The sequence below is a fragment of the Accipiter gentilis genome, chromosome Z, assembly GCF_929443795.1.
Source record: "Accipiter gentilis chromosome Z, bAccGen1.1, whole genome shotgun sequence".
In the NCBI taxonomy this organism is placed as follows: Eukaryota; Metazoa; Chordata; class Aves; order Accipitriformes; family Accipitridae; genus Astur; species Astur gentilis.
Genome location: NC_064919.1, coordinates 48,748,337 through 48,772,446, shown reverse-complemented (window position 1 = coordinate 48,772,446; position 24,110 = coordinate 48,748,337). Strand labels below are relative to the sequence as shown.

At 37.2% G+C, this 24,110-nt stretch overlaps 1 protein-coding gene across 1 annotated transcript in view; it reads right to left on the bottom strand.

The window, feature by feature from the left end:
* TMC1 (transmembrane channel like 1) overlaps window positions 1-24,110 on the bottom strand; it is a 66,876-nt gene that overhangs the window by 10,479 nt on the left and 32,287 nt on the right. Inside the window, exons 7-13 of the mRNA XM_049795482.1 lie at window positions 19,270-19,376; window positions 17,906-18,004; window positions 13,511-13,653; window positions 10,649-10,793; window positions 8,395-8,589; window positions 1,475-1,654; window positions 1,091-1,243 (exon numbers count right to left, since the gene is read on the bottom strand). Coding sequence (XP_049651439.1) covers window positions 1,091-1,243; window positions 1,475-1,654; window positions 8,395-8,589; window positions 10,649-10,793; window positions 13,511-13,653; window positions 17,906-18,004; window positions 19,270-19,376 — 1,022 coding nt within the window. The remainder of the gene's footprint in view (window positions 1-1,090; window positions 1,244-1,474; window positions 1,655-8,394; window positions 8,590-10,648; window positions 10,794-13,510; window positions 13,654-17,905; window positions 18,005-19,269; window positions 19,377-24,110) is intronic.

The window sequence follows — 24,110 nt, the reverse complement described above, 5'->3', positions numbered from 1 at the left end:
AAAAAAAGAATGGTTTTCTTTCTCAAGGAGCACCAACTCCCAATGAATATAAAAAAAAAAAAAAAAAACCAAAAAAAAAACAAGGGAAGAAAATCCTAATGGAAACTCTCACTCCTCTACTTTAGTTTAGCAAGTCCCACTAAACCCTACTGTAACAGGCCATACACCAATAGCCCAAAAGGCTATTACTCTCCCTAATCTGAAATTAAAGAGAAGGTTAGTGCAGTGATAAGCTCTTAGTGTTCTTAGCTTATTATTCCACATCAGTGAAAAGAATAGAGGGGCTGTTTTTCTTGCCTGTCTGCTCCCTGTTGGTGATTTATTCAGTCAGAAGGTGAGATTGTCAGAGTGATGGAGCAACAGCAAAAGTTGTGATTCAGTGGTGAATTCATTCTCGTGCACAAAATAACAATGGGGTATGAGCAAATAGAGGAAACGGGGATGTTAGAAAATTCTTTGGAAATTATATTTTATATTAATAGGTCAATAAGAATAAATGTTCAACTAAATCAAATAAAATGACTGAGCAGATTTACCATTAAACCATGACTGTCCTTTTTCATCATGTTACTTGGCTAAAGATGGAGCTGCTTTCTCAAAATCACACTTCTGTAAGAGCTATCTTATACACATTTCCTTGTTGAGGTACTCTTTTTTTTTTTAATCTTTTCTATAGGTCTGTTGTAGCTACAACTGATATTGCCTGATCAAAATTCTAATAACAATTACCACATTTATTAGGGGTTGTAATGAACCCAACTTTTCAAAATTGCTAAACAGGTTTTGCAACACAAAGATAGGATGAGGAAGAGGAAGGTAAATGAAGAAAATAGCAAAAAGGAGCAGAAAAAGCAAAACACTTTCAGTGCTGTCAACTACCAGAAGAAAGAATTCTTGGCTAGACAAGGTCCAAAGAAATTAAATAATTTTTTCTTAACTTTTTAGCTCAAGAAAAAGTCCCACATCTGCTTTTCCTCACATTTTCCCACCTTAATGCCACTTATTAGCAGAAATAAAGATGGTTTAGATATCATATCTTGTAACAGACTATGACCTGTTTTCAAATATGAGCTCAAAGCAGTTACATTACCTGTCCTACCATTGTTTCCCAGCATGGCCCTCTGGGGACATCTGCAGGGTCTACCTGTATTGGAGGAGCAGTCGAATTTTCTGGAATAGTACCGTTGTACAGATTGGCTTCCCATATTGACATGTTATACTTGACTATCTTTTCTTCTTCCAACTAAGTACAGAAATAAATAAAGGGGGGGGGGGGGGGGGGGACAAACAACACGAGCTTGTTACCAGCTCAACCTTTTCTACTCCAAGACTCCCCTTACCAGCTCAGGCATGGACATGATTTACAGTACCGAAAGAAAAGAACATCTTTTGCTGACATGTCTGTGACTGGCTGGAAATTCTCATCCTTGCCCAGCTACATGTTAAAAATAGTGAAGGGAAGTAAATAGCTTGCCTTGAGATTGATTTCATCCATTAGGGCAATAATGAAAGTGTAGAGATTGCCAAGAAAAAGAGCAAAGATTCGTCCCAGCTGCCATCTTAGAGCTATTCGAGGGTGGTAGTTTTCCAGAGAACTGATTACATCAAATAAAGTTGGACAGAACATTCCTAAAAGTGACATAACCATGTTCACCTGAGAGGGGGGAAAGAAAATAAAAAGTTCACAATTAAATGTTAGAGGCAAGTTCTTTTGTTATTATTAATTTGGGCAGAGGGTGTACTTCCATTACTACTTTTTATTTGTTTTTTGATTTAATGAAAAACAAAATTTACTTTGGGAGTCACAAGATGTTTTCACAAAGGAAGAAAGGGCTGAAAAGCCAGTTGCAATCTACTGCAGATGGATATATGAGATAAGACATACTAAGCCATATGATTAAGACTGTTGTCCAGACACTCCTTGAACTCTAACAGGCTTGGGGCCATGACCACTCCCCTGGGGACCCTGTTCCAGTGACCAGCTACCCTCTCAGTGAAGACATTTTCCCAATGTCCAATCTGAACTTCCCGTGACACAGCTTCATTCCATCTCCTCGTGTCCAGAGGGAGGACATCAGCAGCTCCCCCTCCACTGCCCCCCAGTGAGGAAGTTGTAGAGTGTGAGGAGGTCACCCCTCAGCTTTCTCTTCTCCAGGGTGAACAAGCCAAGTGACCTCAGCCGCTCCTCAGAAATTTTGAACTCAAGGCCTTTCACCATCTTGGTCTCCCTCCTCTGGACACTCTTAATAGTAGCAATTAATAGCAATTCCTCCTCTTAATAGTCTGACGTCCTTCTTATATTGAGGCGCCCACAACTGCCCACAGTACTCGAGGTGGGGCTGCACCAGTGCAGTGTAGAGTGGGACAACCTCCTCCCTCAATGGGCTAGCAATGCTGTGCTTGATGCACCCCAGCTCGCAGTTGGCCCTTTTGCTGCCAGGACACACTGTTGACTCATATTCAACTTGCCATCAACCCAAATCCCCAGATCTATTTCTGTGGAGCTGCTCTCCAGCCTCTCGTCCCCTAATTTGTACGTATGACTAGGATTGCCCTGTCCCAGGTGGAGAATCCGGCACTTGCTCTTGTTAAATTTTGCATGGTTGGTGATTGCCCAGCTCTCTAGTCTCTCAGATCTCATATCCTCACTGCATAAGCAAATTCAGATCAACCATGCTTCTTTCTGTATGATTTTCTTAGAAACCTCTAGTAAGATTAACTCACCATCTTAGCAATATGGAAATGGAACAAGTTTACAGAAAGCAAACTGAGAAATACAGATAACTAGCTTTTATAGAAAGTTTGAAATACAACATAGCTTATAAATTCTACAAAGTGAGGCATTCTAGTAATGTAACATGCCTAAGTGATTGCTGAAATTTATTTCAAGTCTACCTGAACCTTTTTGTTCTAATTCATTGTGTCAGCCAAAAATGAAAATAATTGAAAAAGTTTAAGAGTGCAGTTATTCAATTCAAATTTAAAACAAAATTGCATTACAAAAAGTGTGCCTTTAAGGGACTAAAAATAACAAACAAGAAAGAGAAACAATTGGCTCAGTCTAAGTCACAAAGGTTTTTGGAAAACACAATGATGTTTATTTGAGATGGTTCATATTAAAACAATTAAGTAAAAATAATTTATTTAGTCACAAAAAAATGTAATTGTTCACACAATTCTGGTCTTCCAGTTGGTCTGAAACTAACATTTCTCAACCATGCTGGAATCCATTTTGCTAGAACTATTACAAATTTTAATAAATTTCTAAATTCCTGCTACTGAGAGAGTTAGGACTGCTCTTGCTTCTCAGAATTAATATGGCAGAAGAAAGGCACTATGCCAACAAATAAATTCACTCACTTACAAATATGTACATTCCCACTCTTAAAAAGTTTCATCTATGTGACTGGTGTTCTTAAAGCATAGAAATAAATGGCTTGCTTTCTCCTGCTTTTCTATTCTTGGTTTTTAATGAGTTCTAGAGCTAATTACTGGATTTTTGCATTTGTAGGCAATCAGTATTGCATCCTGTGCATGGCTTGTGGCACCCTGTAAGGTGTGGGGGGGAAGGGGGTGTGTTAAATGAGTACAGGAATTCACTGATGTTTCCAATGTATTTAGAAAGTGTTATTTGTAACAAGGATTACCTTGTTAAAATAACAAGAAGTCACTGTTACCTCATAACACTCAAAAAAGAAACAAACAACCAAAAACTTGTAGCTATCATCTCTTGCAGCACTTGGGTTTATAACTGAAAAGGGCAGAATTTATATTTGAATCCTCTGCCATCTTTTACCTCATTTTATTAACAGCTGTGTTGGGTTTCATACATTAATGCTTTGAATAATTTTTTTCTTATGAGAATTGTGGATATTCCTACTTTTTGGTACTTCTAGAAGGTAATGAGATGTTGGTGACCAAAATATTGGTTATTTTTTCTTCATAATGAACCGTGTAAACTTTTTTATCTTAAAGTCTTTGATATATCTAACATAGTTTATAACACATATTGTCTCAGTCACCATCAAACCAAAGACTTTATGCCCAATATGGCCTAAGATAGTAAAGCTGCAGGAGTCACCTACAGCCAACATGACCAGTCCTGGACTCTCAAAATTCAAACTTATTGGAACAGGCTGTGTATCCTGTTTGTCAATAGAAACATTCAGTCCTGTTGGGATACTGCTGAATCTCAAATCAGAATCCTCACTTGCTCTGGTGTGTCATATCCTCCCATGGTAGCAAGTTCCAGATGCAAATATGTGCATAAGAGGAAATATCCTGGGTCACCCCAAGGGTTGGCCTAGCCCAACAGATGCCCAGGGATGAACAACAGGGCAAACATACATGAATAATAAGTCCTAGACTCCAACTATATTCAGTTTGGGTACTTGTCAGTCAGGTGTGTTTTTTATGTATTTAGCAACCCCAGAGGATTTCTTTTTCATGCCTTAGATCAGTCTTCCTTCAGTCAGATGTGCACTGTCACCCACAATCTACCATTCCTTCTCTTTTGCTTTTTCTGAACCTAGCTTTTACTCAATTAATTTGATGTCCTTAGTTCTCATACTGGAAGACATAGTGAATATGTATTTTGGAAGGAAAGTTATGTTCTTTGGGTAATTTTAAATATAGTACCTGGTAACTTTATTAAAAGTTTCCTTGTTGCTGCATGGGAGAGGCAGGACAGAAGTCACTGCTTTTCTTTCTCCTGAACATTCAATATCTTCTGTATTTGTGTTATGTTCTGCCTTTTTTACCACTTATCTGATGCAAGCATATTCTTTCTGATTTGCTTTCTATCTGCATCTTTCCATGCCTTGACTATTCATGCTCCCCATCTCAAGAGCATTTCTAATTCTGGAGGAAAGATATTATTAAGCTAAGCGGTGAAATGAGGCACAGAAACTTGCAAAGCTGAAAAGTGAAAAATTATTACAAGGAAAAATGCAATGTTTTACTGAGACAAAATGTAGCACATTGAGTTTTCAAAATCCAAAAACTATGATGGGTTCTATATTTCAAAAGCATAAACATTTCTCATATAGTTTCATAGATATATTATCTTTATACTTTTTAGTTTCTTGTGAAGGATTTTGCCGTTGTCCATTGAATCATCCATTGAACAGTCCATTGAATTTTATCCACTTTAATGTAGTCTGATTTCAGAAAGAATCTGATTTCTATTCTGGACTTCTTGTTAACTTGAAGCTCAAGTGCTGGAGCTGATTTTCCTGCCCTGTTTTTATCAGTGACAATTTCACTGTTCTGTGTTGACTTACAAATTGTAGAATGATATGCCAGAAGAGGGACAGCATGCCAGCATGCATACATGGTGGAGTCATGGCTGATAACCAATGTGGTCTTGTATTCACTATCCACTGAGTGAATCTCAAAAGTCCTCTCTGCCCTACTGAGATAGAATTTTCCCTAAGAAAGCAACAACAATCAAGAGGCACCCAATAATTACTAAAACTCTGGTTCAAAACACAGATTTTTATCTCTCTGTGACATTAACTACTCCACATACTAAGTTTCCACATTACTCTCTGAAAGCTAGAAAATTACTGCTTACACAAGCTTTTCCAGCTGCTATGAATCTGGTAAGAAATCCTGTCACTGCAATCGCATCTAAACGCTAGCCTCCCGGCATATTAAACTCTGCCAACACAACATTAAATATTGAACACTGACCCCTTGTTGGTTAAATTTTAAGTTCATCAAGTGTAAGTAGTCTAGCTAAAATATATCATATCTTCCACTAACAATGATTGCAATAGTCATAGATTTGTCTAGCATCTGCTGCAGAAAGGACTGATAAAGACCTGTTTTTCCAGTAAATGCAATTTCATTTTTTAAAAAGAAATTAGAATTAAAAATTATATTTCATACTAATAAAAGTTGCCTGATGATTTCTAAAATTAAACAGAGCATTGACAACATGGCTTAATAACTTCAGTATAAATGTACTCCATAGCCATTACTAGCAACATTAAACTAAATAGCAGGATGTGTTTCGCAAAAGACCTATGGGGTTGTTTCATCTTGCAAGACCTGAAATGTTAAAACTATACTTTTTTGTTCCTGGGGAAAAAAAAAAATATGGGTAAAACTTATCTCCTCTTTGCCCAAATGTTGTTAATGATTCTGTCTCAAAGAAATCAGTCTGTCTCCTCATAAGTTTCCTCTGCTTTAAGTACCTTTATTTTTAAACAGTACAGGAATATATTTGAGAAAACATGGTACCTCAGTACCAGAGAAATGTTCATACTACTATATAGCTCTGCAAACTATCTCCTGTCAAATGAGAAAAGTCAATTTTGTTCAGCAATTTTCATCCAATTTCAGAACTTTAACAGGGGAATCAGTGGCATTATTCTCCATTTTACCAAAATTTCCACAGTCATGGGGAAATTGTCACATGATGCAGAACCATCATTCATCCATGACCAACCACCACGCCACAGCCATGTATGAGGAGCAATGAAAACACTGATGAAATACCTTAACAGTCCTAGTCTGCCTGATTCCACTAATTTCCTGCTTTCCATGACACAGTAGACACCTTTGTCTGAACTGTGATCTGACAGAACTAGGTACTGCCAATATGGAGAGGGAGTTTAAAAATTTACAACACTATGACAGAGGAGGATAGTCAGAAAAAGGTCTTGTCCACAAAGTCACCAGCGCCACTTCCTTTAGGCTGTGAACTTCAGGAACAGATGACATAAAATGTATTTACTTCAGGTTGCTCCAAGGACACCATAACTACATGTAATAATTTTTTAATCCCTTAATACATTCATTGTGATGAAAAGAAATTTCTTACAAAAGGAGCTTAATATTTTTATGAAGAATGTCAATTTTTACATACTGTTGCTTGAATTGTACATAAAAGCTACACTTTCATTTAGTCTAAGTAGTACATTAAGTGTATATGGGGTTTTTTCCCGATCAAAATCTCAATTCAGTTATTACTGATAAAAACATAAGAGAGCTTGATCTAGAAAATAAGAAAAATGTTTAAATGGCTATTACATAGAAGCCAAATATATTTATGTAACTAAATGTTAATATCCAATCAAGGGCAATATTTTGTTCCTCACAAATATGTTCATTACTTGTCAATAAGAAAAATTCTTTTACCAAATAATGGCAATGTTGCTTTATCCACTCTCCTTTAGAGACAGACTTGCTCCAGATCTTAGTTCTGTGATACAGAGCCTGCTTACCAGTTTATTTTTGTAAAGCAAACAAAAGTAAAACAATGAATGTAAACATGCATATATTTAACTACTTTCCAGGTTGCAGCATAAGCTAATATAACAGCTTTCGGCAGCACAGTTCTTGTTAGTACAAATCTGTTACCACACCTTTCAACTGAGAGAAAGCTGAATTCCTCCTGAACTGTCTTCATCTGCTAGTCTGTTACCACACTTAAAGCTCATGTTGCTTTAAGCTAACCAGCTTTGTACACAAATTTTCTTTCCCATCAGATCAAAATTTAATAACTTTTATAAGTAACTTGACCCAATCTCTATAGACCCATTTCTCTGGATTCCAGAGGTTGATTGCTGGAGTTTTTTGCGTTACTTTCTCAGTCAGGTTTTGGTGCTGAAAATTAGTGATTGACTTTCCTCATTCCATTGTCACCCGTCCCAGCAGCTTTTTGAGGCTAGCATCTTTTTGCCTTAGCTTAAATCAGGTATCTACTTCACACTCCAGCTCAGAAGATGAGCTTTAAGTAACAAACAGCTAGTTTTACAACATACACAGCAGCATCTTCACTAAGAAAGTCAAACCTGCCCAGGTTTTCATATAGCAACACTGACTTCAGGTGCTTACTGCACACTACTACAGCAAACACAATCACTATCACTATACACCTCTATCAGCCAGGGCTGCATCTGCTCTAGAAGGAAGCAGATTAAGCACAAAAAATTGGTACTGAACTGGGCAGCTGGATCAGGAAGGCATGACTTTCACCCTGTTGCTACACTGCAGAGTCATATCCGTGAGGCCCCATATAACTTTGAATATTCCCACACACTGGTCACTTTGCTTCAGCCAGTCCCAGGAGGAAAGCAATAGGAGAGCAGGCCCCTTGAAGAGATCTTGTGAGTCCGTAGAATGGCTGGAAAACAGTCTTAAGAGCACAGAGGAGGAAAGGTAAAGGCTTCAAATGAAAACTAAATACAAAGGGACATTTGAAAGAACCAACCAAGGGACAATCATTTTAATGAAGCAGGAAGCAGAGACACAAGAACAATTCTTTTGTTAGACTTTTACCAGCCACACTCAGAGTATTTAAATTCTCAGGAAAAAAAGGCAACATGCAGAGTAGAGAAACATAGTTTCAAACCACATCTATTTTAGAAATGTGATAGCACGAACTTCATTTCTTTCCCACCACCCGTAGTTCTCCAGACCTTCCAGGGCAAATTTCTGGGATCTTCTGACAACAAAAAAGATGAGGTAGCCACTTCCAGCAAGTGTGCATAGGGCTAAGAAGTTAGCAAGAACCCTCAGGAATCGAGTCAAGTGAATATTTTCCTCTTTTCGGCTCTCCTGCTCCTCCACGATAGCTTCCTGCACTTGTTAGAAAGAAAATAATATTATGAGTACTTTAATGGTCAAGGCTCCACCTTGCTTCCCCAGTTGTTAGAAGTCAGTTAAATAAATTATGAAGACGTGAATGGACACCTGGTCATAATGTTTTGAAAAGACTTTAAATTGTCTCATAAAATCTGTTTTGGAGCCTGGTGGACCCTGAGATTTTGACTCCCCAGAGCTCGCTTTGCTTCTATTGAGTGTGTCCTCACTGAGTCTCATTACACCTGCACTTTTGTGCCAAAAAGAAACCAGCATTTTCTGTCAGCTTGCAAGGTGCTCTGAGGCTGAGTGACCCAGCAGGATGAATGTGTGATTAGCTTCCAGAAAAAGAACTGTCATACTTTAAAAATGTGCATTTGTGAGAAAAAGGTAAAAGGTTTTATTCTGAAAGTCAGCAGTTCAGAAGAAATGAAAAGACAGTTTAGCTGTAGGAAGCCCAGAAAAGGCAAACAGTGCACAACTTCAGACTGCAGAATAAAATGTTTGTCCCACATTTAACCTGGGCCAGGACTGATAAACACTAAGGCTCTGGTGTAGCTATAATCTCCAGCTCCCACTGTTGACACCAGAAAGAGCTTTGCTCTGATGTGTCCTTGTGAAAAGAGAGTTCGGTTACAGCTATTCGCTTTGGTATACAGATGAGTTGCCCAGAGGGGAAGCTGAGCTTCAGCACTGTAATAATTACTCTGCATGGCTCTGCTTTTCTTACATCTTGTGTTTGTTACATAAATGAAAGGAGATTGCAGCAGCTCTTGAGCAAAACTCTCATGACCTCACCCAAGCCAAGATTCACACTTTCTCACTGAGGTTCCTTTCTCATTTGCAAAGATCACTGTAAAGCTTCATGAGTTTATTTCTCAAAATTCAGTCTCTGTCTCAAATGATTTGTGTTCTTCTCCCAATAGCTTTCAGCAACTGGCCTTAGTAGGCAGGCAGGGAAACTTCACACAGTTTCAGTGCTTTCGGTCAGTATTTCTTCAATATTTGTTTTCCTTGGACCTTTTCTTTCTACTGACTTTGAGTGCAGTTATCTTTTATGCCTGCAGTTGGGATGGTAGGCTGGGTGAGATGGTATATTGGCTATATCACCACTGTAGAAAGGAAGGGTGTTGTGTGTGATTGGATGGCACAGCTAGTGCTTGGTCCTCCAGCTCCCATGCTACATACTGTCAGTGTGACTGCAAGACTAGCATCTTGTTCATCATGTGGCAACACCTTGCCAGTGTATTCCCTGTACATTACTACACTGAAAATTAGATTTTCCTTTACATGCTGCTCTGGTATGTCCCAGTGACCCCAGTGTGGAAACACACTCTTTAACATTCAACAGATACAATATATCCCCTTCACTCTTTTCACGGCAGTGCATTTTGCATCCTGCCCAGATTCCTCACACAACAACTCTTGAAATCAACATACCCTATAAACTGAAAAGAGGCCTAAAAACACCTTGTATTTCCTTGCAAACTGGGCTACATTTTGTAATTAATTCAAAAATAAAAACTTCATATTAAGCAAGGTAAGTAACATTTTTCTTACTGAAAAATGAGTTTACACTCAAAATTCTGAGGCCAAGTCTTCTGACATGATGAATAGCCCTTTATAGATGATCCTATTGCTTTATCTTATGATATCTCTTCGGTGTAGCAAGAGAGGATGATAACGTGAGGTTGGCAAAATGTCACCAGCATTTTAAAAATAAGTGTTTCAGGCAAGCACCATAGAAACTAGAAGCCATCAGAGACGAGAAAAGGGAAAAAGATCATTTTCATAGTGGAATCATTTTTCTAAAACTAGTAGTGCAGTCACAGAGGACACAAAAAGATGCCATTAATGCTTTTTCTTCCACAATCAAAAGGAAAAAGTTAAGATGGCAAGGCACAAAGTCCCAGACTCAAAAGAGTATAGAGCTGCCAATTTTAGTTTAAGTTTCTAGGCCCCAAGCACAACTAATACTTGACCTTGGAGTTCCATTTGATTCACAGCAGTGTGAAAGACAAATCAGGTTACCTCTCCTTAGTGAGCTCTATTTTACCTTAAAGCTTGTTGTGATGGATGCAAACTTATTATCTGCTGTCTCAGGATTGCCAATCAGGTAGTCCCAGCTTGTGAACATTTTCCAGCTGAAATTAAAACTAGTATCATCCCCACCACCATCTTCATTTGCATTCCTTGCCATTCTACAAAATTCAGAAAGACACAGGAAGACCTCGTTAGAACTAGTTCTGCTATGTAAGCATGATTTTTAAATTGTTCCTAAATTCTAACATAGTTCTGAATAAAACCCTGTATTATTATTACTGTCAGTCATGTTATACTAAATATGGAAAGCTCAGTCTGAAACAAGAGAGGAAGATGGAGATTTTCATATTTAGACAATTTATGAGGTCACAACACACATTTTGATGAGAAAGAATGAATTTATTTCATTAATATCTCAGAGAAACTCTGCTGGAGAAGAAACTCAATGAGTAAACAATACGAAGAAGATCTCTCAAACAGAAAGCTGCAGAGCATCCTGACCTGCAGTAGATTTTATTAGAGAATTCACAAAGAGAAAAAGAGTTCTAAAATAACCAAATAACCAACAACAAAAGCCAAAACAAACCCTGGTTATGCCATAGAAAAGTATCACTAATACAGCTTTCTATCTTCCCTTTCATCTCTTATGCACTTATAAACAAGATTTCTAACAGTATCCAGAAACATCAAATTATTTCTTCAGTGATTTGACTTAATCTTGACTACTAATGTCTCTATTTCAAAGTGTTGTCATTTTTGTAATAATAGTGGTCTTGCTTCTGCATAGTATCACTTAATTCAAACCATTAAGCACCAGGATGGTGTATATTGGTAGGGTAAAAAACATTTAGCCTTCGGTATTGTATTGATTTCTTGGTCAGGGAAAGGCAACACCTATTTTAAAGCTCACTAATGCAGCAGAGTTATGTTATTAGTGTCAATACGTTCTACATACCACATCTTTAACAGTCCAGTAAAATACACACTCTCAAATCTAGGAAGAGAATAATAAGTAAATAATACAGAAAATTCTTTTGACCTGTCATAAACCAATACCAGGGTTGGTTTTTTTGTTTTTGCTTCTATATACAGAAGGGACAGAGATCATTAAAGGTTCTTAGTAGGATCTGCCCTGCTGCTGTTTTCTATACTAAGATAATTCCTTCTCAAGGGTTCCTAATGAAATAGTGAACAGTCTTGTGGTTGGGATATAATTTCTTTGAGACCAGAAACGTTTCCATTTTATGTTATGGACTGGAAGAGCTGTAGAGAGAAGCCCTAAATCTAAATACTTCCCCTAAATAAAATAATAATGTTTATAATCCTCACTGCCTCTTTCGCATAGACATTCCTTTTTCCAGATCTCAGTCAAAAGAAGAAAAATGGTTGCACCTCCTATTGCACTTCTTTTAGTTGCTGTGCCCACTGTGTCGCTTTGTGGAGAAACAGCAAAGAGCAGAAGACTGCAAGAACTGCTCATAAGGTTACCAAAATATTGATTGGCGTTAGTGTTATGTGGCTGGATACGAAGTCAACATGTATAAAGTATTTTTTCCTCAAGGATATTCTTCTGTTTGGGCCACAGGCATTTTCTGCTAGAAGGAATTTTTTTTTTTTATTTTTTTTTTTTTTTTTGGTCTGTGTGTCAGTCACTGAAATACAATTGTCTGATACTAAGACTTTTCTAATCTTCACAGCTACATTATCAAAAAATATTTTAAAATATATTTTCAAGCTAAACCAATTACTTTTTTATTGCAGTAGTTTGTTCCTTCTCCAGAAATACATATATGTATCTGAAGACAATTTTTTTTTTCTTTTGAAATGCTTCTTGCCCTATGCAGGAAACCATGTAATATTTGAAAAACAGAACATGAACTAAACTAGTGCTCATGCACTCATTCACTGTAGGGATCTTTTAAAGCTACCAGTATATCTAGCTGTATTGTCGTAGGTAGTCACCTTGCTTCAGTCAAGAGTATTAAAGATTATACTCATTGGTGGATGATGTCGTTAGAAACTATCAGAATTATCACAGTTTATTCCAACAGTGAATTATTGTGAATAACAGTTTTATAACTGTGTTTAATAATAGTGAATAATAATTTTATTTCATTTAAATTCTGACCCTAAGACAAAATTCAAGTCCAGAATTTGAGAGGCAAAAGGCTACTATATCACCAGCTGAACTGCATAAACCCTGTTTCACTGACCCCTGTTCTTCCTACTGCTTAAATGTTATGTTCTTAACATTGTAGTAAGCATAGTTTTCACACTGCTGGAGATTATTTTGTGTTCCACAGAATATTAAACCCTTGCTACGCCCAGTAGCATTAATTCTTCCCTCTACACCACTGTGCAAATGTGACCTAACCACTATAGTCTTGCTGAGCATCATTTACTGCTGACTGTGAGCTACACACAGAATTATTTGCCATGTTTATTTCTTTCTTGTCTTCTTTTTTCACAGAAGAATTTAACTCACATAAGGTATCATTAAAGGTAGAACAATTGAATTTCCTGGATGTTAGCTGACATTCTGCTAGATGCAGAGTATTATGAAAAGATGGGCTGACAGCTCTGTTCCTTACTTTATGCATTCATTTTTCATTTTGAAGTTGCAGCAGGGAAGTGTTATGTTATTTCAGTAAGGATTTTTTCCCACTTCCACTACACTGCAACGCAGCTGCTGGTGAAGAACAGTAGATAAATAAATACAGGATGAAGGAATCTTGCATGACTTTGACCTTGCACTTGATCTAGCATTGTCCTGCCCTTACAATAATCGTATTTTTAAAAAGATAGCCTCAGTGGTCAAGAGAGGAATTATCTGCCGTTCTGAATGTATTGTACTCCAGAGCCAAGGAAAACTTACGTTCGAATGACAATCATAAAGCTGTAGCCAATAGTCCCAACTCCGACAAGGAAATATGAAAGAGGCATCCTGAACTTGAGCCATCCAATTGTCCTCTGGTTATTGTAATAACCATAAAAGAGCACAGAATACTGTGCAAAGCCCTGTAAAGTCAGCAAAAATTATAATGTTACATCTGTTAAATATGCACATATTCAGAAATTGTACTAATAACAATGTACAGAAACATTAATTTCAATGCATTCAAAACAGTTGTAAGCATCACTATAATAAATATCACAGGATGGAAAATCTCTCCTTTCATTTAGAAAGACCTAAATATTTCATGTCAACTTTCAAATCTTTTATATTTAAAACTCTTCATGGGCACTCCATCTACAATTTAATGAGTCAAAATTTTTCATCTACATACTTCTTGTAAAGAAAAAAAACATTTCATTTTACAAAATTTGTTTTACAAATTACTTGCAGATAAAATGCCAGATTCTTAACTTAGTTTTCATGTTTCTAAAATTTATTTGCATAGCCTATTTGATATAAAATTTTCATACACCTTCTCTGTCTAGCAATATTGTCTGCTGTTCATTGGGTGATCATTCTATATAGATTAACCAATAGTTAACTGCATTTTATGGATGATTATTCAGTATGCAGTGGTTTTTTAATGCTTAGACTCCGAGGCTGTAAAAAGTGCAATGTAAGTGTACCTTCTTTATCAGCAATTCAAAGTATACCTCCTTTTCTAAAAATCTTAATGAGAATTACCCTCTCTTCTATGGGTTGGATTGCTGATTTTTTTAAATAATTTAATGGTACATTATTAAATGTAAGCAATTGCTGGTATCTAAAATGATTCAAATACCTAAAACTTCCTGATAACCATCAGGTTAGAGCAAGAACTTGCTTCCTAGAATAAGACTGTATCCAGAGCCTTTGCAAGAACTCAGCACTTGCACAGCAATGGCAATCCTCCAGCTGGGTGTAATGACTTCAAGTCAAATACAGAGTATTTGACCATGTAATTAGTGGTTAGACCATGCATTATTTTGACACTAGTACAGTAAGCTGAGGGGTTTGTGAATTAAAAAAGCCATTTACTTCCCTTCTGCTTTTCAGTTGCTCATTTTACTTAAAACAAGTAATATCTTTCTCATGTATTATTGCAAAACATGCACTTAACTTATTTTAGCCCTCACTATATATGAAATGAGTCATGGTCTTATCTGGAAAACCTAATTCACAATTCTAAGATGAAAATGAAATATTAATATATGATAAACAGAAATATTATTCAAACCGTCTTGCTTTGGTAATCAGCATATCTCATTTTTCCTCTTATCAGACTAGGTTTGAGAGATGTGCCTACACATAACAGATAATAGTATGTTCTTCTCTGATAAGGGAAATATTGTTATAGAACACATTTATAACTAATTACTAGTAAAACATCTATACCAGTCAGGTCATATTCAAATTCAATAGTATGTCTTTTGCATCCATTTGCTCATTAAAGCATCCTATAATTCCGTCTTAGCCCAGGTTTCAATACAGCCTAACACAGCTCTGGAGAGCCTTTTGGATCCCGCAGATTATTAAAACGCTTTTTAAGTCACTGTGTTCTGCAAAGTCAGAGATAATTCCTCCACTGCATGTCATTCAGTATGTTGTTCCGTGGGGTTTGCCTGCTGCATTTCACTGTGAGACTTGAATATCTTTAGCTGTGTAAAGGTGAGTATGCATGGAAGATCTCTCTCACTCCTTTCTGAGCCTAACATAAAAGAGGGGTGAGATAAGAATATTGGTCAAATGCTTTATCGTAGTGACCCTTGAGATTCTGATTTTTTTTAAGTTTGAATTAATATCTGATTTGTGAAATATACAACATTAAAATTGAATTCCAATTTAAATACATCAAAATCCAAAACTGTTTCTCTTTGCCATGTCAGTAAAATGAGTACTATTTTAAGCACAAAAAAAGCAAAAGATATGTTGAGCTTATCTTTTCTTTACTGTCTCAAAGAGTGGTGGGGTTTGGGGCTTTTTTTAGGATGAAATACTGTTTGCTCACATGGGTTCATTTATTTGTAACTTACTTGGTAGCATACAAAAACTGCTAGCAGATGAAGGGTACTATTTCCTGTGCTGCTTAATTAAAGATGATATTGTCTTCAGGGAGTATTTGTCAATCTGACACACCTCAAGAAAATTTTTTTTCCCCTCTGTATTTCATGGGATCCATCTTGTCACTGCCCTATTCTGTGTTTATTACCTTTGCATTTGCTCCTTGTGTTAACTGCTACTCTCTTATTTATGACACTTTCTTATTCAGAGCTGTCTGACCCTGTTTCTGACAGTTATTATAAACTTCCTCTCTCTTTCCACCATCTGTCTTCATTCATCTTTTCTCAAATATGTTTCTCTTTAAACCTTATTGCCATTTGCTGTGTAAAGCTCTTCCAGTCTGTACTCTTTTTACAAAATATGCAAGTTAATATGATTTTTTTTTCTCCAGTATCTCACGGATATTTTAATTTCTTATTTTGTAATGTCATGATCTAACTTCCCAGCTACATGCCTAGATGTATTCTTACTGTCACTCAAATACACAAGTCCTGATGAACTAGACACAATGTCATTTTATGCAGCAGTCATTGCAAAATGTTACATGCATGACCTTTTAGAAAGATCTTTCTATCCTTTTGTATCCAAAGAGGGTCCATCACTTTATGTGGCAAAAATAAAGAAGCAATCTGTTCACTTTGCATACATTTATTAGTCAAAAGACAAACATTGTAATTTCTACCTATTATTTTATTATTTTCTTTTAATTTGGTCGTCTATAGTTAATAAACCTGAGCGATTTGTTTATAAATAAGAAAATGGGTATATCCAGCCAAGTTTTTTCTGATGTTCTGTCATCTGACAACATGATTCTTCCTCCACTGGTAGCTGAAGATTGAAAATAGAGCTAGGGAAGCTAAAAAAAGGGCCAAAATCTGGCATCATCTGAGTCTGCACATGAAGGTATTAAGCCACAAACCAAGGGATCCTGTTTGAGATCTGCAAGTCACAACATTAGGGGTCTCTCCACCCCTTAACCATACTAAAAAATGGCAATATTAATGAGAAGCATAGACACCATACCCTTTTTATGGTTTTTTTTCAGGACACATCAGAGCTGACCTCCTGTTGGAAAAGGGACAGGTATGAAAATCTGCCTGTGCCTCTCCAGGGATTGCCTGTGTAGAGCTTCACAGCCTGCACTGTTCTCCCCACTGGCACAGCTGGAATGAGACGTCACATGGTCCAAAGCTACATGGAGAGGCCACTTTAGATGAGTCATTCTGCAGACAGCTGGCAAGTCTGAGCTTTAAACTGGAGGAACCTGCGCCTGAGTTTATTTTTCCAAGAAATGGGTCTGCTTTCAACATCATATTCATGCTTGCTGTTGCTAAAACAACTCAAGTGCTAAAACATATGTGTATTCATAACTTTTTAAAAGTCTTGGTACTTCTTACAAAAGGGAAAGAGTGCAGGAGATTGAGGGAGAAATCACACTTAGTTCAATGGATGCTGCTTTGATTAATCTGAAGGAAAACCTTAACTAGATGGTTGCACCCTTTCACAAGGGAAGAGTACCTTTTGATGGCATTGACTGCATGCCATAGAGAAACCTAACAGCCTTCTAAGCAACATACTGTAATACCAAATTTATAATCAGTTGACTTTATGCAAAGTTGTATCATCTTTATATAAAGAGGCCGACTATAGAGATGTGCCACGTGCAAAATTAGATAAAACTGTTGTTTTCAGGAAGAAAAAGCAGTATGACGTATACTGTTAGGTTGTCAGTACAGGAGGTATAGATCCATAGGATAGAGTGGGCATCACATCAACGGTGAAGAATTAAGACATGCTTCTCAATAAAGCTAAAATATCTGCATATTCTATAAGACTAAGAAAAACTAAAGATAGAATTCTTTGTTTTAGAAAAAGCCTACAGAGCACATTATTGGAATTTCTTTTCTTTTTTTCTAATTCACACTACATCCTCAAATTTGGAACCATAATCATATAAAAACAGAGGACCAAATTTACCCATAAGAAATGGAAAGTCAGTGCCCAGGGATCTGAATCCAGCTTGGAGACTCTTTTCCATGTGTCTTTGGATTGCTAAATATACTGAAAGTGCATTTGGACATTGAGCTTCATTATATGTTTTGTCTGAAGGAAATATCTATACTCAGAACTTGTGAAAAATGTATGTAAATTAATTCTATTGCCATTTCCTCCTGAAATATTTAATCTTAAATTCTGAATATTAAATAATGAAATAAAAGCCCATAATAATCAAATAGTCATGTGAATATACATATTGCAAGTTTATGCACTTACACTAAAATCCCAGAGAGTAGCAAAGTTCATAGCACTTGCTTCTTCAGCTCTTGGGACAGTTTTTCTAGGTAAAGAGCCATATGGCTTTCCCATCAAAGCCTGGAACCAAAAAAATGAGAGCAATTTACATTTTAAAGCAAAATACCAACAAAGGGAAGGGACAGTGATCTGTCATTTCTTAGGAAGACTTCTTTTATGCCCCTGAACTCCTTAGTGAGGATGACCTACTTCTCCAATTCTTTTGATTGCTTCTCACATTAATGATTGAAACTATGCTTAAAGTATGCATTTATGGTGTTTTCTAAATTTAAAGTGGTGTTCCACTAGTATCAATGGATTGTCAAACTACATTCAAAGGCAACACAGAGGTCCAAATTCCTCTGATTAGTGGTGTTTATCTTAAAGACAAGACCAGAACATTAATTTTTCTTGTATTATGGATTTTATTGGGTTTTTAATTGAAATGTATGGGAAGATGCTAGGGATTCAGGTTTTGGATTCTGAGAGTCCCACTGGTGCTGGCGAGATGCTTGCTCAGCCACGGTATATGTCCTCACAGGGTCCTTTCCAGGCTTTACCCTGGAAACTTTTGTGGATTTTCTCCGTTTTGGCTTCAGTGGAAGATGGGTCATACTATTGAAATGCTGTACTAGGATGCTGTTGGAAATTCCTACCTGACTGTTTCCCACCTGCTTACTAGAAGATAAGCAAGACGATGTGGAATAGTGAAATCAAAGAGATGGCACAATACTTTTAATTCCATATAAGCCCTCTTTTTAGAAAGACAGTATGATGGCTCAAAGGAGCTAGAAAAATATATATTTCACAGAAGTGATTTCTACCTGAATTACACCTTCTCTGAGCAGCAATATTAACAGTTATGCTGCACACAGTGCAAAACATGAGAGTCCCCTCTCGTGACTTTACAGCCCTGTTGGGCCTTATCAGCATGTGAGTATTAAAGCAGCTGAAAAGGATTCATGGTGCCTCAGGGGCCTGGAATGTATCTTTCTATTGCAATGCACATTCCAGTCAAGATACTCCACTTGATTGCTAATTAGTCTCAGTTCCTCTCCTTCTTTTCTATGCAGGAAAAAAAGTTTAGCACCATCCCAGTCCACGGACAAACATTTTCAGGACACAAGCCTATATACTTTTTTCTGTTGTGTCTATTTGAAGACACCTCTCTGTAGAGACAACTGTCCACAATCAAAGCACATTTTGACAGCCTTAGTATACATTATTACTTTTAAATGGAGCATAAAGAGATTACAAATTTATTTAAAGATCCAGTCCTATGAAATCTCACTGCAAAGACAGAAATTCACATAACATCTCTTAATGGTAATTTAAAAGATTCCCACCTCAGGCACCATTACAAGTCCAAAGGTCAGTCCAAAGAGAATCATGTTTATCCCATACATCCAGCGCAAGAATATGAAATAAGATGCTACTGATGAGCCAAAGTGACCTATGAAAACATGAGATGTGAAAAAAGGTCAGATAAGTTAGTACTCTTATGTTATTTTACCTAAAGATGAGAAGCTCAAAGTTTATTCAAAATAAATAAAATCAGGGGAGGCTTTTCATTTTCTTTATTACCATAATTCTAATAACTTTTTTTTTCAGATTGCATACTAGCATTCACTGACCTGGCAGGGAAAATAGAAACAAAAAATAAAGTATTATTTATACAGAGTATTTAGGGTCATGTAAAAGCTGTGATATTTACTAATATTAAATCCTCTAACAGCAGGATTCAAAGAAAACTATTCCCTCCCCCCTCTCCCCACTCCCCGTGGGGATAGCCTTTCCAAGGGCACAAAATACTTGTAAGTGCTGTTGCCAGAGTGCTCACCAGAGTTGTTCACCAGGGGACAACAAAAAGATCTGCAAGTGTTTGTACCTTTTCTTTCTCTTACTTTGCTATTTATGTGTTCCACCTGCACCCAGGCATGGAGGTAGTCCCATCACCAGGTGCACAGATGAAACCTTGGACTCCACTCACTCTAAACCCCTGACCTAGACCTGTGCGAAGAAGAGGAGCCTGCAGGGGAAGCAGTGAGCACTAAGTGCCTGATTTGACCAACACTCTGCAAGTCAGGCCAAACAGAAATAACAGTCCAAATTCAACCCCATCTTGCTGCAGCACATGTCTGCTGAATATAAGATGGCTGGCAGTCATGTTCATCTGTCTGTCAGAGTTAGCAAAATACCAGATTTCAGTTCCATTACCAGTCAGTCACAGGAAAAAAAGTGACCTTTCAACAGATTTTTCACACACAGTCTAGTTAAGGAGCCTGATGTGCTCTGATGGCAAATAATGAGAAGAAAATCCCTCTGTTCAGAGGAGTTTACGTTGGTATTTCCACACTGTTTTGCAAGCCTTGCTTGTATTAGATTCTTCCATTCTGTAAATTGACATTGACATGATTGCTGCTATTTGGGGCATATATATGCAGAATTTGCTATAACAACAAAATCAGTAGAAAATGTAATACACTTAAACTGGTATAACCTCAGAGTATAAAGAGAGACTGACTAGTAAGAGGTTTTTATCAGGCCTGTGCAAAGGGAGGAACAAAACATTCTGTCAAGGATGTCAGCATTTCAAAATCTGCTTTATTCACAGTTCAGAGTGGAACCAAAATTTTGAAATTGTTCATGAAGAAGTAGCCAATCTTAGTGACCTATATACTGGGAAGTCTAGGTAGGGGCGTAAAGCAGGAGACTTTTAGTTAATCTGGCTGTGATATGCTATTTACCCAATTACAACCCAGCTACAGCCTGCAGGGATGCTATGGACTCAAAAAAATGAAGTGCAGGAAATTAGGAAGATTTCTGATTTCAAGACACTTTTGATACTGTAGACCTCTCCATACCGCATTAGGTTTTTTGCTCAAATCCTAATATCCCCATTCTTTTGGGAATGGCTTCTTTTCATGCATCGAGTTATAGTTCTTGTATCAGTTAACCTGATGAAATTACTGCCATGCATCCATCTGGAACATCTGCATTAAGGCAGTGTATTGGAATTACATGCATCAGTATAGTTATTGCAAGTCACAATGCACAGACTGCACATGGGCTTCATTCCTTTTCACCAATGAGGCAAGAACAGCAATCTCAAGTGAAAAAGCTTAGCTGGGGATGAGGATAATTTAGCTGTGGATGCCCTTAAACACATTTCCAGAGTGGGCAGGTCCAAACAGGGGGTGCAACAGGGAACATGGAAAATGGTACAAACAGCCTGCACCATCTGTGAACAAAAGCAGTCCAAGTTTCACCAGCATCTTGAATCCACTCTGGGGTGCAACATGTTCCAGGTGTGAAGGAAAGAGTAATACTTTAAAGTAGACTTGGCCATCTTTTCCCACATCCACAGCCTTACCATATTATGCATTGGCATGCAGATTGGCATGCACAGTGTAAATTTCAGCAGCAGAATGAGGAGGTTCTCCCTGTTGCAACACAGCAATGTGTGTTCCCATAAAGTCTTGTTGCACAGATATTACTGAATGTCAAATCCGTAACAAAAAGAATCATCTCTTTTCTAAATACAAATACTTCACATTTATCAAGTTCTGTCTCTCTTAAAATCAAAACCCCAGCAGCAGATTCACCTGTTTCCATTACAAGGAGAGCTTGATGCCTGTTATTCTGAAGCTGAGCTCCCTGTGCTAGAAAGGACTCTCATCTTGAAGCAGGGAGCCTACCTAAGATAGCCCAGAACTTCATGTTGATACCTGTTCTTTCTAGATAGCTAGCAGCCTGGAAGAGTCAGACCCAACTGAAGAGGGCTGTGGTAAGAAGGGCCCTATTTATTATAATAGGCACTATTATGAAACTAAGCAGAGATTGAAGATGAGTTTTCTTGGAGGGTTCAAATGTAGTTAATACTTTTCTTTTTTCTTCTTTCTGTTACTCTCTTTATTTCTTTATTCTTTTATTTATTATTATTAAATGACATTGTTGATTATAATTTTCACAGGAAGGAAAACTCTCAAGAATCTTAGTATCTAAGCATTAACAACCTCCTGCTGCCAGTCCATAGACCCATCAGAAATGATCTCTGTATAAAGTTTAAATGTGTTGTTAATGCAAGTTTGTAGTTTAGGACCCAGTATGAAAAATTTAAAACAGTGATGTTTCTTCTCATGCCAATATTAATAATGATCAATAGTTAATAATATTTATTTATTTTTACTATACCTTTCTATAGCATATCTAAGGCACAGTAGTGTGACAGTTAATTATCTGACTTGATGTGGTCAAGGTGGTTCTTGGGTAACTACAAGTGGCCTTGAAATAAAATCAGAATTGGTTTTTCAAAGCAGACCAGAGCGCTGAGGTTTACCTATAACATTAGCTGGTCACCTTAGATTAGTCCAACCTGTCCTAAAGAAGCCCTTTGTTTCTCAAAAGTATCTTCTTGAAGTCTGTTTAAACTTTCCCATCAAGCCAAAACTATGGTAACAAAAAAAGCTTGATAGAACTTATGATACACCTTGGGAGTTCTCAAGCACACCAGCACGACTCCAGATGCAGAGAGTTTGTTCAGTATGAAGCTTTTTCTTCCCAGGTCTTTCTAGGGTATAAGTAATAACCCAAGGAACTTTTCAGTTTGGTAGCACTGCCAGGCACATGTGTGCCACTTGCCCCAGTCCAGCACATTCTTCATTTAACCTCCTTTTTGCCAAAGCTATACTATTTCTATTGACTTTATGTGAATTTAGCAGTTCTGTTGTTCTCATAAAGTGTGTTAATTTCAATGTTGCCTTTCCCATTAAGTTTCCTGCATCAGTTGGCAGTGGTTGGCACAGCTACCTGTCCTCTTCAGTTTGCGTGAGAGAAAACTTTCTATGTATCTAACATTGTTTTACCAGTACAGTATTTTCTTCTGAGTCAAAGAAATCTTCCCCAGTACTACCTAACTGATCTTTTACCTCTGTACAGGACCTTAATTCACTTTTCATTTGCAATCTGTGTACAACCCTGGCTTCGAGAATGGACCAACATGTAACAACACTACAGTATAAACATCAGGTTTTCTAAAAAAGAGGCTCTATTAAATGTTAACTCCTGAACTGCATCACAAAGAAGACAGCTCTTTGCCATTCTATTAATATATGGCTTGATCTCCTTTGGTTTGTTGATCCTTTAGATTTTAAAGTAGGTATCATGATAGTCCTGCATTAATTCTAATTTATAGGGCAAAAATTGTTAGTTCTCTGAAAGTGTCTTCTTTTGGATGAGTCATGCTAGGTTGCTCAGATGCAGTTTTTTAGAAGGACTGAAGAATAAACATTAGTGTTTCTCAGCAGTCAGAAAATTAAATTTACTTCCCTCATTTTCTACTGTAAACAGTTACTGCCTTGTTTGCTTGGGATTTTTTTACAAAGAGCTCACCTTAAGATCAGAAAATGCAAATCATCTTCATGTAAGAGCACAGACATGACTTATGCTGAGAATTTAATTGGCTGGAAGCTAACAACTGTAAAGGTTTGCCAGGCATAAACTATTTCCTCACACAAAGGTATTTAGCCAAATGAAGAGGTTACCTATACAGAGTACTCTGCACATAAGTGTCAGGCTTTTGTTCCCTTCATGCTCCTGCTGCTTACAACTTCTTTTAGCCGGGGTCACGCAAGATTCAAACAGAACTTGAAATTTCATAAATTCTTGCCTTTCTTTTAGGTGCTATTGGCATGACGTCTTCTTATACCCTGTTAATACTTACACTTCCGTGCTTAGTGCCTGCCTTTGGAAAGAAAATAGCTCATAGCATAGTATTAGCAGTGATCATGGAGGATTATATAAAGGTTTTACCCCTAGGTTTTGGGGGGCTAAAAGACTGTTCATCTGACTATAATCTTGTCTGTTGGAAGGAGCAGAAGCTACCCATGAACATTTCATTTTCAAACATGTTTAACTGGTGAATTAAATATACCAGATACTTATCTGTGTGTATGCATGTGTTCTGGTGGGAAAATTACCACAAAAGAAACATTAGTTTAAAAACACTAAACTATATAGTGACATGGAAAGCAGTTGTACAGACCCAATTCTGTGGTGGAGAACTGGGCAAGCACATTTTGCATCATCAGATTTCCAAGAGTGGTCCAAACAGCCTACTTTACCTGTTACAGTCTTACATAATTTGCTGCTTGTGTCACTGTACTGTCTTCTCAAAAAATGAACTGTC